General features: G+C 41.9%; 1 protein-coding gene across 3 annotated transcripts in view; it reads left to right on the top strand.

The window, feature by feature from the left end:
* The window catches only part of gabra2b (gamma-aminobutyric acid type A receptor subunit alpha2b), a 40,662-nt gene that overhangs the window by 19,073 nt on the left and 2,175 nt on the right, over positions 1-19,414 (top strand). For all 3 annotated transcript variants that reach the window (XM_086105775.1, XM_086105776.1, XM_086105774.1), the window contains 5 exons: positions 6,192-6,412; positions 7,878-7,960; positions 8,765-8,908; positions 17,034-17,186; positions 18,494-18,696. In XM_086105775.1, coding sequence (XP_085961901.1) covers positions 6,192-6,412; positions 7,878-7,960; positions 8,765-8,908; positions 17,034-17,186; positions 18,494-18,696 — 804 coding nt within the window. The remainder of the gene's footprint in view (positions 1-6,191; positions 6,413-7,877; positions 7,961-8,764; positions 8,909-17,033; positions 17,187-18,493; positions 18,697-19,414) is intronic.

The raw sequence follows: 19,414 nt of genomic DNA, 5'->3' as shown, positions 1-19,414 counted from the left end.
CAGTGTTGCCTAGAGGAAGGGGGTACATAGCACGGGTTTTGTGGAGTGTGGGGCGGGGGGTGATCCTTCTGTGGGTTAAGGTGGACGGTCGCAAAATAAAGAGTTCTACAACCATCATACAAGTGGAGCTATTATTCGGATTAACACTAAACTGTGTGGAAATATGGGGAAATGCCTGCAAAACAAACACACTCCCTATTCTCAACCTACAAAAAAAAGCAATTCGAATTATTAATAGATCAAAATATACAGAACCCACAAATCCACTATTTATCAAATTAAATACGATGAAATTTTATGACCTGGTTGACTTTAAAATCGCCCAATTAATGTACAAAGCACACAATAACCTGCTCTGCCAAAACATTCAGAAGTTTTTCGAAATTCGAGAAAGCAGCTATGATTTAAGAGGTACCAACTTATTCAAAAAACTCAAAACAAGAACAAACATCAAGCAAAGAAGTGTATCTATCAAAGGTGTTAATCTGTGGAATAATCTCGAAACGGACCTGAAAATGAGTAAATCGCTTGCTGAGTTCAAAAACTAATTCAAAAAATTAGTACAAACAACCTACATCAATCAGAGTTAAAATGATAAATTCAAAACATTAAATATAATGATAAATCAGAACTAAGTTGATAAATAGAGAAAGGTATATAAATATCCATTATGAATACAAGAGAAAATTGACACAAGAGTGTCAGGGTGTGGAAGTATATAATCCCGATACAAACCAAAAGTTGTAAAAATATCACGGTTAAGGGTAAAGTATGAGCCTTAATGGAGACTTCTTTCTTCTTACTTTTTTCTTTTCTGATTGATATAAAAATGATTTATTAGATACAATCACATAACGGGGTAGGACTAGATAAGTTTTTTACTTCTTCCTACTCCCTTGAACATAATAACTGTTGAATGAAGATTGATTTCTTTCTTTTTACTTTTTTTATCTACCTTATTTTCTGTCAAATTATTACTGTATATATGTTTTATGTTCAATAAACAAACAAACAAACAAACAACAAACAAACCCCCCAGATTTTTTTCTTTGGGGGTATTTTAAGGACAGAGTCTACGCAGGGAAACCCAGAACCATCACGGAACTCAAGAAAGCCATCAGGGAGGAGATGAGAGCCATTACCAATTCAGTCTGTAAGAACGTCATGGACAACTTCGTGCTGCGCCTCAAGAAATGCACGGAGCTAAATGGAGGCCATCTAAAACATATGCTGTAGAACGGAGAAAAAAAGGCCAAAGACCCTAGTGTTTTGATGTGATGTTTTGAATATAATAAACTAGTTATGGCCAAAGTTTCAGTATCCTTGCTGTTCCCAGCACTGCACATTTCTGGACTGAGATGTCCGATGTTGTTCCCGGGATCTGTTGCAACCACTCATCTAGTTTGGGGGTCACTGCCCCGAGTGCTCCGAACACCACAGGCACGACTGTCACCTTTACCTTCCAGGCTCTCTCCAGGTCCTCTCTGAGCCCTTGGTATTTCTCGAGTTTCTCGTGTTCCTTCTTTCTGATGTTTCCATCACTTGGGATCGCTACATCCACTACAACGGCTTTCCTCTGCCCTTTATCTATGATCACGATATCTGGTTGGTTCGCCATTACTATCTTGTCAGTCTGGATTTGGAAGTCCCACAGGTCATTCTCCACCACCTTTGGAGGTGTTTCCCATTTTGACCTTGGGGTTTCCAGTCCATACTCCGCACAGATGTTTCGGTAGACTATGCCAGCCATCTGGTTATGGCGTTCCATGTAGGCTTTCCCTGCCGGCATCTTACAACCTGCAGTTATGTGTTGGATCATCTCAGGTGCCTCTTTGCACAACCTACACCTTGGGTCTTGTCTGGTGTGGTATATCTGGGCCTCAATGGCTCTGGTGCTCAGGGCCTTCTCCTGAGCAGCCAGGATGAGTGCCTCTGTGCTGTCCTTCAGGCCAGCCCTCTCTAGCCACTGATAGGACTTCTTGAGATCAGCCACTTCAGTTATGGTCCGGTGGTACATCCCGTGTAGAGGCTTGTCCTCCCATGATGGTCCCTCTTCCAGCGCTTCATCCTCTGTTCCCCATTGTCTGAGACATTCTCTGAGTACGTCATCCGTTGGAGCCTTCTCCTTGATGTATTCATGAAGCTTGGATGTTTCATCCTGGACAGTGGCTCTCACACTCACTAGTCCCCGGCCTCCTTCCTTTCGGCTTGCGTACAGTCTCAAAGTGCTGGATTTGGGATGGAACCTTCCAGCTTTCGGGTCTTAATGTCCGTGGTCTGAATCTCTTCCTTTGGCCACCTTATTATTCCTGCAGGGTATCTGATCACTGGCAGGGCATAGCTGTTTATTGCCCGGGTCTTATTCTTGCCATTGAGCTGGCTTCTTAGGACTTGCCTCACTCGCTGGAGGTATTTGGCCGTAGCCGCTTTCCTTGTTGCCAGTTCGAGGTTGCCATTGGCTTGTGGTATACCGAGGTACTTGTAGCTGTCCTCAATGTCTGCTATTGTTCTTTCAGGGAATGAGACCCCTCCAGTGCAGACTACCTTTCCTCTCTTAGTCACCATCCGACTACATTTCTCAAGCCCGAATGACATCCCGATGTCGCTGCTGTAGATCCTGGTTGTGTGGATCAGGGAGTCTATGTCCCTTTCGCTCTTAGCATACAGCTTTATGTCATCCATGTAGAGGAGGTGACTGATCGTAGCTCCATTTCTGAGGTGGTATCCATAGCCTGTCTTGGTGATTACTTGGCTTAGGGGGTTCAGTCTTATGCAGAACAGCAGTGGGGAGAGTGCATCACCTTGGTATATGCCACATTTGATGGACACTTGGGTAAGTGGCTTTCCATTGGCTTCAAGTGTGGTTTTCCACATCCTCATCGAGTTCGCAACGAAGGCTCTTAGGGTCCTGTTCACCTTATACAACTCCAAGCATTCAGTGATCCATGTATGTGGCATCGAGTCATAGGCTTTCTTGTAATCAATCCAGGCTGTGCACAGGTTGGTATGTCGGGATCTGCAGTCTTGTGCGACTGTTCTGTCAACCAGGAGCTGATGTTTGGCTCCTCTGGTATCTCCACCAATGCCCTTCTGTGCTTCGCTCATGTATTGATCCATGTGTCCACTTATCTTAGCCGCCTGAGCCTGACTTGAGCTTCCATGTTATGGAGAGACAGGTTATTGGTCGATAGTTGGATGTGACTGCACCCTTTGAGGGATCCTTCATGATCAGGATCGTTCGCCCTTCGGTTAGCCATCCTGGTTGAGTCCCATCCCTCAGCAGCTGGTTCATTTGTGCTGCTAGGCGCTCATGGAGTGCTGTGAGTTTCTTGAGCCAGTAGGTGTGGACCATGTCCGGGCCTGGTGCTGTCCAGTTCTTCATATCTGAGACTCTTTCCTGTATGTCTGCCACCGTTATGGTAACTGGGTTCTGTTCAGGGAGGTTGCTGTGCTCCTCTCTCAGGGTGACCAGCCATTGTGCACTGCTGTTATGTGCACCCTCCTTTTCCCATATGCCTTTCAGTTTCCAGTCTTGGTGGGTCAGCTCTGTTGTTAGGACACTGCCACTGAGCGTACACTTTCGCAGGTTGTGTTGCGAACAGCCTGTTTATTCGTCTGGCCTCATTCTCTTTCGTGTACCGCTGGAGCCTTTGTTTGGCAGTTTCAAGTGCTTCAGGTGTGGTCATCTGGATGTACCTCTCGGATATCGGCCTTTTCATCACACCTCTCTGGGCCTCCGTCAATTGACTCACATCTTTCCGAGCCGCCTTGATCTTAGCCTCCAACCGTCTTTTCCATGGTGGAAAACGTATCTCATGCCTTTCCAGCAGCTCCTATATTTTGTTGTTCTACTTCTTCCTTTCATAACTTTGCTGCTGTGAATTGGGAATTTCTCCATTGCGAGACTAATAAAGGTTTTCTTATCTTATCTTATGGCTTCCATGGTTGCTCTTATAGCCAAGCATCTCTAGGATCACTGATGCTGAAGCGTATATCAGCTCATTGGTTTCCGTGATCGTTACGGTAGGGATCGCCCTCAGTGCTGCATTCACACTTTCCATGAGGCTTTCAGGTGGTACTTCACATAGCCGTTGTAATCGGTTTCTAGGTTACCCAGCTTTCATTCTCGCCATGATCTTAGCTTTCATTTCAGTTGCTGCCTCGCTCAGCATTTCATTCTTTGGGGCTGGCCTCCCAATCTCATCATCTGCATTCATTGGGGCTTGCCTCCCAATCTCTGGTATGACCTCCTCCTCTGATCTGGCAGCCTGGGGCCCTTCACCATGGAACCTGCGTTGTACCTCATCAATCTCAAGTTGTGATAGCAGTTGCCGTTTGTGGATGTTGGAACACTGAGCTACTAGTTTCGTGGTCAACCGTGACTGTGGGTTTCGAAGTAACCATTTAGCCCACAACATTCTCTGCATGTAACCCTTTTGACTAGGGTTGCTTGAGTAGTAGTATTCCATATATATATATATATATATATATGGAAAGCCGTTGTAGTGGATGTAGCGGTCCCAAGTGATGGAAACATCAGAAAGAAGGAACACGAGAAACTCGAGAAATACCAAGGGCTCAGAGAGGACCTGGAGAGAGCCTGGAAGGTAAAGGTGACAGTCGTGCCTGTGGTGGTCGGAGCACTCGGGGCAGTGACCCCCAAACTAGATGTGTGGTTGCAACAGATCCCGGGAACAACATCGGACATCTCAGTCCAGAAATGTGCAGTGCTGGGAACAGCAAGGATACTGCGCAGAACCCTCAAGCTTCCTGGCCTCTGGTAGAGGACCCGAGCTGAATGAGGGACGGACACCACCCGAGGGGGGGTGAGATGAGGAATTTATATATATATATATATATACATATATATATATTATATACACAGTCAAATCTCGGTTTTCATCCATAATCCGTTGCAGAAGGCTGTTTGAAAACCGAAATTGTTCGAAAACCAAAACCACGCTCTTTTTAAAATAAAAATGTTGACTGAACACGTCTGCTCACAATGGAAAGCAACACAAGGAAGCGTCACTTCCTCGCCTACCCGAGGAAGCGTCACTTCCTCATGTAAGTAAGGCGAGAGGAGTCAAATGATCCATTCAAGTGCACTCAGTTTGTCCGAGAACCAAAATTAGTTCATTATCCAAGGAATAAAAAAACTCAAAATTTTTGGTTGAAAACTGAATTGGTCGAGAACCGAGACGTTTGAAAACCAAGGTTTGACTGTGTATATATATATATATATATATATATATATACTGTATATATAGTAAAGTTCTCTGGTAAAAAAAAAATATATAAGAAATGTGTTGACCAGTGTAATTTTTTGGGGGCCAATTAAGTGAAAAGTGATCATTTATGGTGGCACATCTGATTCTCATAAATGTGACATGGCACAGTGGTTGGGAATCACTGTATTCATACACCAGGCATGTCCAGCTCCAGGCCTAGAGTGCCACCGTCCTGCCTGTTTTCCATATCTCTCTGCTGCAATACACCTGATTCAGGTGATCAGCTCATCAGCCAGCTCTGAAGTAGCATTAGAATGATCCTGATTATTTGAATCAGGTGTGTTGCTCCTGGGAGAGCTGGAAAACAGGCAGGACAGCGGCCCTTGAGGACCGACTTTGGACACCCCTGTCATACTCTGACATGAACCCTTCATGTAAGACCACCATCATGATCCTTTTAAAATGCCGGCTTTCAATTTTTCCATCAGGGTGTTTTATGGAAGGATTTCACCCTCCCTGTATGACTTTTCCAGTAGAAGTAGAAAAAAGAAAAACTAGCCTTTTTCTTTTGCTGCTTATGTGTGACCCAGGCAAACACACACTTTAACACACATTTCATTGTGCAGGGTTTTCTGCACTGTTATATGTGTTTTCTTTTGACAACTGAGGATTATGGGTCATGGGTTTCTCTCTGCCTCAGAGCCAGCTTTGGAAAAAGCAGATAGAGGGAGTTGTAAAGAACAGGGAGAGTGCAGGCTTTGCCTCTTAAACAAATACCGTTGCATCCGAAAAGTCACCCGGTGCCCAAATTGAACATGTCAGATAGAGTACGATAAGAAATGTCAGCGGAGATTACATTGTGTTTTAGTTCACATTTTTCCACCAAGAATGGGAGTCTGTTGGATTCTCTCTCCACACAAACAGCAACAGTTGGACTGACGACATGTCCTCTTCCCTCAGGAATACACCATCGATGTTTTCTTCAGGCAAGCCTGGAAGGATGAGAGATTAAAATTTCATGGACCAATGAATGTTTTGCCTCTCAACAACCTGATGGCGAGTAAAATCTGGACCCCTGACACTTTCTTCCATAATGGGAAAAAGTCTGTGGCTCATAACATGACCATGCCTAATAAATTGCTGAGGATCAAAGATGACGGGACGTTGTTGTACACCATGAGGTAATTGATGTCAAACAAACTTATCTGACTGTGATGCAGCTTGAATCGATGTGCTCTGATTCATGAAAGATTTGCTCTCGTGCTGATAGGTAGATGCTGTCATCAATAACTCTAAAGGCCATCATTTCTCTATGCATATGCAGTATTTGAAGATAGATAGAGTTTAGCAGAATATCACCAGGAAACAGAAAGTATTTAACTTGCTAAAGGATTTAGTTTCACTCAAGCATCTGGTTTTCTGCCGCATGGCATCCATTTAGCAATGTCAAGAAAGACCACAAGAACGAGAACATAGTCATCCCTCGATATCTGATCCCCCCCCCCATTGTATATTACAGATTATTTGCAATATCAATCAATCTGTCGTGATTATTTTTCCACAGAGCAGACAGAATGTTCAGATCCTTTCATTCCTAATAAAAGAAGCCCAAGTGCAATGTGAATACTGCCAAGTGCAACTAGTTTAAGTTACACAACTGCACGTCTACGGTAACGTAAATATTGTTCGCTATCATAGCCACCGGTGCACTTTTAGTCGTTGTATTGAACAAAGGTGACAAAATAACCACACGCTTGTATTCACACAGGCACCTCACTCAACACAGAGAGCCGTATTTTTGTGCCCAGTGTAAGTCTAATGCAAACTAACTGTGGAGTTTTCTTTATTTGGGTGTTTTTGTACACTGGCGCAGTGAGAAAGGAGTATTTGCGCCATGGTGAGCGAGACCACGGCTAATTTATTTCCCGGCCAATGAAAGCATCTCTACTCATTCCTTTTACTCGGTATTATACACTTGAGGCGTTAAAATATATATCCATCCATCCATTTTCCGATCCTGCTTTATCCTCACAAGGGTCGCGGGGGGTGCTGAAGCCTATTTCAGATGTCTTCGGGTAGTGGGGGGGGGGGCACCCTGAACCGGTTGCCAGCCAATTGCAGGGCACACAGAGACGAACAGCCATCCGTGCTCACACTCACACCGAGGGACAATTTAGAGTCTTCAATCAGCCTGCCATGCATGTTATTGGAATGTGGGAGGAAACCGGAGTACCTGGAGAAGCCTGTGAAAAATAAATACTTGGTCACTACTTCACTTATTTTGTCTAACCTGGCTGTGGTCTGGCATGTTCCCCTGTGTTAAACAAGGGATTATTATACTGAAAATAAAGTTTACTGTACGGACATGTATGCACCGCCTTTGTTGCATACAGTGAATATCCTTATCAAAATATCCCAAAATATTTCGGTTTTGTGGCATACACAGCACCGTGTTTGTTTTGCTGCGCTGATTACAGCACCAATGAATTATTTCTGCCTCAAGGTATTCCAGACGGGTTGTGTTTTAAATTGCGCATGAGACCTGTGAGTTAGATTTGGGGTTTAGTGGGTTTTTGAAAGATGCCTAACTTCTGTTGATATCTTTTATGTATTTTCCAAGTGTAATTGTTTGTGAATTGGATGCAGGTTAACCGTGCATGCAGAGTGCCCGATGCATCTGGAAGATTTCCCCATGGATTTTCACTCCTGTCCGCTTAAATTTGGCAGCTGTGAGTAACACGGATGATGATAGTGCTCACTGAAACTTGTTTCTTTCGATTTGTTCATTCTCTGCACCTGCTCACAAAAACAACGTTAACCACTGTTAATCGTAAAGTTAATCTCTTGTATACACCCATAAAATTTTGAGGAAGTGATGACCGTGGTGACACACGTAAAGGGAGATTAAGAGCCGATCCTAATTTCACTGCTCGTGCTTCAGATGAGCCAGGTGATTTTGTTGACTTTTTGCTGTGTATTCCGTTCTTCGGTTGTTTTTGTTAATGTTTTGTCATATTTTACTCAACAGTCATGACAGAGACATATGTCGCACTTTCTTTTGTCACAATAAATTCCTGTTCTGTGATCATCGTCACATTTTGCCATCACTGACACCCGTGGCAAAGTTGTGAATAATACACCTGCTTCGGAGTTGGCTTCAGAGGTGCCGCTATACAAGTCTGAGGAGACATTCCAGTCAAACCAATCGAATATCTTGGCTGTCATTGCCACTTCTTTATATTGGATGCTTTTGCCTTCTTCAATTTAAAATACAGTTTATTAACCCTTCCACGCACAGTGGTTACTATAGTGGACGGCATATCATGTTATAAGGTTACAGGGTGCATGAAAGGGTTAATAGATATGTGAAATATTTTGTTGATTGTTGAATTGTTGAAATAATTTTGTTCCATTAAAGGAGAACTACGAAGAAAAAAAATATATGTTTCATAGTTCTTTGGCTTCATTTCTAAAATGTGTATGGTCGCTGCCCCATATTCATTTTCTGTGATGTGTTTTGTTTTTGTCTTTAGATGCTTACACAATCTCTGAAGTGACTTACGCTTGGACTCTGAATGCCTCTGATTCCGTAGTAGTGGAAGGAGAAAGCTCGCGCCTGAATCAGTATGACTTACTTGGACAAACGGCGGGGCAGGAAACTATTAAATCAAGTACAGGTAAGCGCATGCTCAGACGAGTCAAAGTTTGGAAGAAACAAAATCAATTAAAGTCAAACTTGACATCTTCAAGTCACACTGAGCCATCCTCCACATTCAACGTAAAACCTTCTTCACCATTGCTGTTTAACATCCATGTGGATGCTCATTTATTGATTTTCACGAAACCTGAACTGCATGTGTGGCACAGACAAATGAAGAATGAACATCACCATCACTTCCAAACAGTTTCAATGTAACTTATCACGTATGTTTTTTAAAAAAATAAAGTACAATATTAGAATACTATTATCATGTAATAAGACAAAATACAAATCCGTTCTTTTTTGGTGGGTGGGTGGGGGGGATTAATGGCATCTATTATTCATTTCAGTGGGGAAAGATGATTTAAGATACAAGCATGTTCACAGAATTAAACAAGTATTTGAAAGCGCCACTGTAGCACTAATTTGCATTTCGCGTGGACGAGAAACCCAAAAGCAGGATGACAGGTGTGCTGCTGCTTTTACAAGCCTTACCACTTAACCAAAGCTCCCCACGGAGAATGAAAATGGGCAGACCTTAACATGCAGTCTAGTTGCCGTGTCTTTTTGCCTGGGTTTGCGTGTGTGCAATGAACAAATCGCCATAAAAACAAATGAATGATGCTGATACAGTACAGGACATAAACAAAGGACGGAGATTTGCCACTTGTGACAGAAAGGGATGCTCACAGAGTAGAAAATGATGGCTGTTGTGCCGATCGATGATTTTAGCGTCCTATTCGAGTGCCCAAAATTCCCACTGAGAAGGGGAATGACTTGGTGTGCATTGAATTAAGTAACAGACAGAACGTTAATATTGTGGTACATGTAGGGATTTTGACTTGACTTGTTAAAAATATGACTCTTTTCTTCATTCCGGCTTCTTTGGGGTTTTTTTCCTCCTAATACTCCTCCATACGCCTTTACAGAGGCTATTTGACAAAAGCAGAAAGCAAAAACAAACCGTAGGTGATAAATAGCATAAGTGACCGCTGCAAATTCATCTTTGTAGTTTGGATGTGTCCATATCAATACTTTCATTTGGCTTTGAAAATCATTATCTTTGAAGGCTGTAGCTCAGCACCTCAATCTAACATGACTTGTACTGATTTTTAGGCAGTGGTTCTTAACCTGGGTTCGATCGAACCCCAGTGGTTCGGTGAATCGGTCTCAGGGGTTCGACTGAGCCTCTGCCATGGAGGTTAAGACACACCCGACTCAACGTGTCAATTAGTTATGACACGCCCGCTTGGCCATCACTGACTGCAGATGATCACATGACATTACTTGTTCAATCAGTGCTGCGGGAAATTCAGTTCGCTCAGTAGTTACTGTGTGACAGTCGTGATAGTACGTCATACAATTTAAAAAAAACTATACTTAGGCCATGTATTTTATTTACTTTTTCTGTTTTTAATAAATGTGTTTTTTTTTTAAATGTCTCAAATTTGTTAAAAAAAACATTTTTATTTTTCACTAATGAAGGGTTCGGTGAATATGAACTGGTTGGGTTCGGTACCTCTAACAAGGTTAAGAACCACTGTTATAAGGTTTATACGGTAAACTGACTTTCATTACCATGGCAATTCCAGATCTAGATCTGTTATTTTGGGTTATTGCTTTGGTCGAACAGCCTAGCTTTACTGTGAGCAAAGTGTACATCTTGGAATACAGACCAAAAAATACACCATTGCAATGAAGTAATGCTTTTTGGGACGATTTACACTTTGCGGAATTTCAACTGAGTATTTACATCTGGTTATTTTGAGCATTTGGTGGAATGTACATTACAAATGACGCATATCAGTTATGTTGATGCTGATGAAGTATATCAGACAAGCCGCATGTGCAGATGCCCAAATTGCACATGAATAACTCCACAAAACCGTGCAGTGAAAAACCCATTTCAGTTGTGAGGTGGGGTGATACGGGCGGGAGGAGAATGTCAAAACTCAGTAGATTTGCATTAATTCCATTCCTTTATTTGAATATTTTACAATCCGCTGTTTTGTTTTCATAAGGAAGGCTCTGGAGTAGATGAGATCTGAAACTGTGTGTGATTCTCAAGACAGCATTGATCTAATTTTAGGAGTCTTATTTAGTTGAGGAAACAGCAAGATACCGGGGAAGAGTCGTCGGTGCTGGGAGATCACTGCTGCTTTCATGTTTCCAGCCTGTTGTCAGCCTTCAAATGTGATTAAAGGCTCAGTTGTGTGTCTCATTCATTTATTTGGAGTTTCTCTTTATCGGCTTCATCTTGCGTCATTGTCTGTGGGGTAGGCTTCTCAGTTTTTATTCGTAGAAATTATCTTTATTAATGTTTAGTGCTTCAAGGAAGTGTTGATGAATGCATTTAAAATAGGCAGCGGTGGGCACTGAGGTATGTTTATTAAATTTCACACGCAACAAAAATAATTTTAAATAATGTCCAATTTTTGGAATTATGGGATGAAATTAAGATGATGAATCCCCCAAAAATTTACATAGTAATTGATTATTTAAAAAGTTGTAGCCCAATATATAAACAGTTTATATATACCGGTATATATATATATTTTTTTTTGGTAAGAAGAAAACAAAGCCGCCCTGTGGTCCAGTGGTTAGCGCGTCGACCTCACAGTGCAGAGTTTTGGGTTCGCTCTGGCCTTCCTGTGTGGAGTTTGCATGTTCTCCCGGTGCCTGCATGGGTTTTCTCTGGGTACTCCGGTTTCCTCCCGCATTCCAAAAACGTAAGTGTCAGGTTAATGGAAAATTCTAAATTGTCCCGAAGTGCGAGTGTGAGCACGAATCGTTGTCCATCTCTGTGTGTCATGCAATTGGCTGGCAACCGGTTCAGGGTGTCCCCCGCCTACTGCCCGAAGACAGCTGGGATGGGCTCCAGCATGCCCTGCGACCCTTTTGAGGACAAAGTGGATCGGAAAATGGATGAATGGATGGAGGAAAACAAAGCCATCTGGTAGGCCCTGTTCAAAATTTTGATTCACTGGTGAATATAGCATCGCCATCTTTGTAATTTCCACACATTATATTAAAAAAACATCAATTTTAAGATCCTAGTCAGCATTCTTTTTCAAATTACTGCACATAATACACGTCGTGTAAAGGTTTAAATGCAAGCTGTTACAAGTCGTTTTCAACATTTGAAATGAAATCCTGTGCCTCTCCTCTCTTTCGTGACTGTTTCACTGCCCAGCATAATGTACTGTATTTCCCCAGTGACTGCATTTCACTATCAAGGGAATCCCAGCATCCATTTCATTCACTAGGACTATCCTTTCATGAACAAAACGCTCCTATCGAGGATAAGTGGCGTGTGATGTCTTCATAGGAAGAAAAATGCCTGGCTGTGACTGTTTCTTTGGTTAAACTAGTCGCTCCACATTATCTGATTGGCTAACTTTAAATGAATCATTCATTAGTGGTGTGTCAGGGCTTAATGTAGCGTACTTGCAAACTAGGTCATTTGGCACGAGTAAATGTGCTCTGGGGCGACACTGGGGCGGACATCTTGCACAAACATGTGAACACAGCGTCACGCGCTTGCAAAATTCGTATTATTTACATGTTCATGTTCTACTTGTTACTTTAAAGCATTTGCGTGTTATACGCTTGGATGCATAGCACACTTTATATACAGAACACACATCTAAAGTGAGCTGAAAGGGAAGTGTGTTATTTAATCCGCACTATTTCATGCTGCTAACAGGGACCCTGACATTTCAGGGCCTAAATAATAGAAGGAAGGGTGCGAGTTGTGTAAGTTTCTGGGTCTTGGTGATGTGTATTGTCAGTCATTGCTGCAAGGTCTTGATTTACTGACACTTGAAAGAGAACAGGAATGTGACATTTTGAGGAAAAACAACCCACTGGTCAGCAGCAAATTTGAATCCGAGATGTTCAGAATGTCTATTCTCTATATGTAATTTTGATGATGGTTTTAAAATGTCTGAACTTTTTTTTGAGCACATCAGGTTTTTGAGACATATTTTTCTTTTTAAGTTTAACCTATAAAAGCTTTTCACAGTACACATTTCACCATTCGTTGTAATTTAGAGCTATGAGGTTTTAGAAAAAAACCCATCTTTTTGTAAACCTAACATCATAAACACTTCGAAATGACTATATTTCACTTTATTATTATTATTATTATTATTATTAAAACCTGATGTGCTAGAGAAAACACAAGGGCAGATTCTGAGTCAGCACAAAAATTATCTAGAAGAATTTAGTTGCATCTCTTTAAAAAAAAATAAAAAATAAATAGTACATCATATAAGGCCACCATCATGAACATTTAAAATTCCGGTCTTCAAAATGTATTTTTTTTTTTTTTCAAACGACTGATGATCATTGATAGAAACAGAGAAGAAATAGCCCCCTCCGTGAGCTGTCACCTACCCGCGGTGGAGGGGTTTGTGTGTCCTAATGATCCTAGGAGCTAAGTTAAATTGTCTGGGGCTTTATGCCCCTCCTAGGGTCACCCATGGCAAGCAGATCCTGAGTGAGGGAGCAGAAAAAGCACGGCTCACAGACAAATGGATGACAAAATCGGATGCTGTTTTCTCTTGCCCAGACGGGGTCGCACTCTGGAGCCAGGCCTGGAGATGGCACTCGCTGGCGGTGGTCTACACCCATAGGGCCTGGCTGGGCTTATGATCTGTAGTCTCTGACTAACAATAGAAAAGTGAAAATTTCATGTGGTACTTCAGATGATCTTTCACAGCATACTGATGTGCTGCAACGCATTGGTTGGGGATCACTGGTTTAGAGTATTCACTTTTAACAGGCGGAACTAGCTGGAGCAGGGCACAGATTCGGGGTAGCATTTGTTGTGGTCAAAGCACAACCACCAATCATTTGCTCGCATGATGGAGGACGTCATTGCTGTGGAGAGCTTGCCAAACGTTTGATCTGTGGAGTTAGAAAATATAGAATTATACCACCTTGAGGGGATGATGCCCATTTTCCCTCCGAGGCCGGGTTGCTATGGTAACACTCTTTGTAAATGGATATGCTGTCAGGCCCAAGATGGATCATTGGGGAGATGGTTTTGTTTAGCGGCATGCAATTACTACCATTTGGAACATGAGTATAGTTTGGTATAACTAAAGCATGCACAGTATTCAACAGTCCTGCTGAGTAAAAGCTCTGGCTGGTTTGTTTTAGGTTGCTCGTTCTTTCAGAGTCTTAGGTTCTACAGATGCACTCAAAACACTGGTTTGGGGAAATGACCCTGCACTGCGAGTCTCTGGCGTCAAGGTAATGAGGTCAGAGAAAGCGAGCTGTGTCATCAAGTGGTCTTTTTGGCCAAGTGAGTCGAATTGTCACAGTGGGGGCAAAGGGACTGGGACGTCTGAATGGGTGGCTTCGGAAGATCCTCCGGGGAGAGATTTGTTCATAGGCTTACAGAATCTTACGGCAGGAAGAGTTTGGTCCACAGAAGCCATGTTTCCTGTGGTGGTGTGCACAGTTTTACGTTGCATGAGGACCACTTTGCCTTAATTATTTTTCAGGGCTGACTAATGTAGACACTAAAAATGCTGGAATGTCTTCCTGACCCACCCATCGGGTAGCTGTGGATTTTGAGAAGATTGGGTCACTTTTTGCCAGGTTAATTATTTTGACCCAGAAGAGTCGGCTGAAGATTGGATTTGGGTGGGCTGAGGAAAGAAAAATTGAGTGAAATTGAACCATATAATGATGGATCAATCACTTTTTGGCCAGGTGTATAAACTGTGCCAAACATATCATGTGTGTGACTCACTGTTGGTGACCTCTGACAGAGGAAAGCTATTTCTTTTTGCTCGAAAATGTTGGTGATAAAATTAGTATTACCGGTATTTGTTTAATTTTTATTTTTTTTTTACCAGAGCTATGCTGATAACCTTGTCACACATTTCATGCCATCTTTAACTTGTCACAATAGTTAGCTTGTATCTTGTGTTGAATGAAAATCTTGAACCAATGTCCTGGATGAAATCCTCAACCCAATGCAATGGATATAAATGACCCAGCAATGCCTCGGTCCTTTTTGAACCCAGCGCTAGGTTAGCTGTTCCCCTCAATTTCCGTTACTTTTAACCCAGCCGTTTTAGGAGTGTCAGAATGAGTTCTGTTCGAAGGGCCTTGACAGTGTTTGCCACCATGCATGCCATCTCTTCACATTGTTTGAACAGCTAACATTGGGTGGTACTATGACACAATGCTACCCTTGCAGTACGGAGAGACTTTTGATACCTATATGTCATTGTTGTGATTGTATGTGGTTGTTAGTGCCATACTAGTGTAGCTCATACTACTGCAGAGAAATTCCTTGTGCGTGTTTACATACTTGGCCAATAAAAATGATTCGGATTCTGATCTGATGTATGCAAGGAAATTAATTTTAAAGTACTGTAGTCATGGGGAAAAAAACCAAAAAACATCTTCACTATGACTCGACACCTTCTATGATGAGAGTTTAGTCCATAACGATGAAATGATTTGTCCGAAGGTGGGTGTGCCACTGGCCATGTAGGTGAAGGAGGGGGCCACCTCCATCTCTCTGTGCCGTGTATTTGTGAGCTATTTCTGCGGGATATGAGCATGAGATCTCGTCATCAACATCTGTGGAATCCTCTAATTATTGTCTCACCTTTCAACAAACGATCACAGTCTTCTCCTGAGAAAATTCAGCACATCCTTTTGATTCTTTCCGCTCACACACTCCTGCTTCCCACCCTCCACGACAGAGGCATCAATGCTGGGATGCAAATGGAATTACCGGTACACAAGATATCTAGCTCCTTGGGATACCACAAGTGCACTCAATACGTCTAAATTCCACAGTGCAAGCGTATATATGGCAACCGAGAAAATGATCTTGCAGGCGACACAATGCCTATAAAATATTTGTAAAAATCAAAAGACATTATGAAAAAAAATCTTTGGGCATTAGCTTTTGGAATTGACGCCAGCGCCGCCTTTCCTCTGCCAAGGAGCAACATGTACAGTACATAACTAGGCCTTCATTTCAGATGGCAGCAAATGAGCTATGTTTCTCTGTTCTGTTGCCACGGGTAACGCATCTTCCCATGTCTAACCGTGGCGTCTCTTTCAGAAGGCCTGCTTAATGCTGCAGCACTTTCACTGTGAGGCACCCTGCTACTTTTTGAATATGCTCACTAATGTATTTGACATCGAATCCAATCCATCCCCGAGAATCTAGTCATTAATAGGAAGGCTTCACAAGGTAAATTAAAGGATTTACATCTGTATTTTTTGATGATCAGAGTCAGCTGAGGCTGCCATTAATGACGTTTAGAAGTGACTACAATGTACAGGTTAATACTGTCACAAGTGCGGTACATCTTTCCAACTGAAGGTCTGTAGCCATCTGTACACTTGAGACAGCTTTCTGAGAGATGCATAGATAGAGAGATAATCAACATTGAGACTTTTCTTTTTTGTATTTTGGTAAAGGGATGAGTCAAAAATGTTCAGAATCAAAAAATGTGTATGCTAATTTCATTTAATTTGGCACAAATGGTGGTTTGTCTGTGTGTGCCCTGCGATTGGCTGGCAACCAGTTCAGGGTGTCCCCCGCCTACTGCCCGATGACAGCTGGGATGGGCTCCAGCACGCCCGTGACCCTCGTGAGGATAAGCGGATTAGAAAATGAATGGATGGATGTTAAAAATAGTGGTGTTGAAATGCAAGCATCCCTGTCAAAATATTCAGAATGTTCTTGCTACAGGTTAGCATCTCTGGTGGTAGCCAAGACGTCTGTGTGACTTTCAAGTACCGTAGTAGTTTTCCAAAGAACTTCCTCCAAATTGTACGACCTCAGAGGCATCCCATTTTAGAGGTTCCACTGGATTATATCTGTAGGAAAAAGTTGCTTAAGGGCTATTTAATAGAAATAATTCAAACCAAGTAACGTTACATTGTCTGTAGTACATTGAATTGCAAATGAATTTCCCTCATTTGCATCATTTAATTTCATTGTATTTGCTTATCATCCGTACTCGCATTGTCGATCATCATTTATTCATATTTGCTATTCCGACCCAAATCTGCAGCAGCAGTTGTGATGCATTGAACTGACCTCTGCTTCCGCTCAGGCGAATACACTGTGATGACAGCTCATTTCCATCTGAAGAGGAAGATTGGCTATTTTGTCATCCAGACATACCTCCCATGCATCATGACAGTCATCCTCTCCCAAGTGTCTTTCTGGCTCAATAGAGAATCAGTGCCGGCAAGAACTGTATTCGGTAAGAGCGTGCATCACTCTTTGACAATCCTCTTCTCATGCGCGTTCTTCCACTGCCAGCTCACCGTTGAACTACAGTATACAGACTCGACAAAGCCCAAAGAGTTCAAGCAATGTGGATCTCATGTTACGAATCTTGACTATTGAAACACATAAAAGCATTTGAAATCATCTTAGTTTTGAAAAACGTCCATTTGTCAGGACAGGGTTGAAAGAAAATAATGTCTGGAAGTACCGGAGAAGGGTGACTTGAAAAGAGGGGACATGACCTAAATGCTCGACTGATTTTTCTATATAGCTGAATTTGTCAACCAAGTGGACGTAATAGGAGTGACCTAAGATTGGTGAGCTCAAGGAAGAAACCAAGCAAGGAGTCAAGTTCTCCTTTCAGATGACAAATTGGCCTCCTAGGTCAACCAGTACTAGACTGAATATTCATGATTATCATGACTTTTGTGATAAATCGCTTGGCCATAAAGATCAGTAGTGGCTGACTGTGACTTTTTTTTTATAGTTAATAACAACTACTGTACTATGTAAAAGTGGCTGGCAGAGCAACCCAAATATCAATTATGTTGGTCATGGCATTAAAGGACACGAGTGTAATCGTCTATTTAAAATTCAATTTCTCAGGTTTCATCAAATATAATATAGGCAAACGTTAGTTTAAATTGAAGGCTTTGGGGGCTGTTCAGGTATTTAGTCTTCATTATTTCATTTTCAGGTACTACAAAATGAATTCAGATTTCAAAATTTGATTGGTCCTGTATTTACTTTGCATTGGATCGCTACCGGATTTTGTACTATTTGCACGTGTGTGCTAAAGCAAAGCAGACAATAAAGCTGACGTGACTTGTCTTGATATTTCAAAAACAGACCGGGTACTAATAAATTTGTTGACAAATGTCTTTGGTTTACTAAACCACCTTGAGGGTCACAATTTCTTCCTGTATGTAAGGCAAGGCAGGGTATTGACACATTTCACACAAGGCAATGTGGTTCACACAATCAAAAGCGCAACACCTAACAGCATTTACAAACAGTTCAGCACATTCAAAGGCAAAACAATCTTACTCAGAGTTATTATAAACAAAGTATACTATTTTAATGTAGTCAAGACCCCAAACATTCAGTAATTTTTCGACAGTGACAAGGTTACTTTTTTTCATTTGACCCAAACATATCCAGACTGAACAAAAGGGGTCCAAAGACCGAGCCTTGAGGGTCCCTTTAGGCCCGTGTGCCCCATTTAACCATGAATCTTACCATATTATCAAGGTTGTTTACTTGATTTCTTTGTGTTTTCAGGGGTAACCACTGTGCTCACAATGACGACACTGAGTATAAGCGCTCGCAACTCCCTTCCCAAGGTCGCATACGCCACCGCCATGGACTGGTTCATTGCTGTCTGCTATGCTTTTGTCTTCTCTGCTTTGATTGAGTTTGCCACAGTCAATTACTTCACCAAGCGTGGCTGGGCTTGGGATGGAAAGAGTGTTGTGACTGACAAGGTGATGAGGAAAAACAGTTTAGACAAAGATGACATTACCATTATGCTACACTAAAAGGAACATAAGCTCAGAAATCAGAAAAATATATATATTTTTTAAATTGTGTTACTGATCCTACACATCAAAAGAGTATTGAGTAAATATGAAGATTCTAGATTAGCCTATCATTTATAACTGTATTTTTATTTAGTATTGGATGTGATACATGACATGAAGAAACTTTAATATAACACTTGTGCTTGTTCAAAACATGCACCCGATACACCTACAACTCAAGCCAAGTTGAAATATTTGTTTTAGCATTTATTACTATCTGTCCAGATCCCATAGTGCTTTTCCTCATTCGGGTCATGGGTGAGCTGCAGCTTATCCAAACTGACATTTAGCCAGAGGCACTTTACACTCGTGAGTTTGTCACCAGACAATCACAGTAGTTAATGTCATAGTAAAACCTTTATACAATATTAGAATATTTTTAAAAAACGTGAGGTGGAGTGTAGGAAGAATAAAAGAAAACATTGTCGATTGAGTCCAACCAGTCTTGGGATAAAACAACTGCCAGAGTCCTAATAATACCATAAAAACATAAAAATGTCAACACACAAGTGTAAAAATAGTAAAAGTACAACAGGAAGATCAAAACTACTCACCTTTTGGTCATGCATGTCACCAAGGCGCAGTGCAAGGCCTGCTTCAGATGACTTCATGTGTTGGGGTT

This window comes from Hippocampus guttulatus, chromosome 2 (genome assembly GCF_054856545.1).
Source record: "Hippocampus guttulatus isolate MCC_2025c chromosome 2, RoL_Hgut_1.0, whole genome shotgun sequence".
Classification (NCBI taxonomy): Eukaryota; Metazoa; Chordata; class Actinopteri; order Syngnathiformes; family Syngnathidae; genus Hippocampus; species Hippocampus guttulatus.
This window is presented reverse-complemented; position numbering and strand designations above follow the sequence as displayed.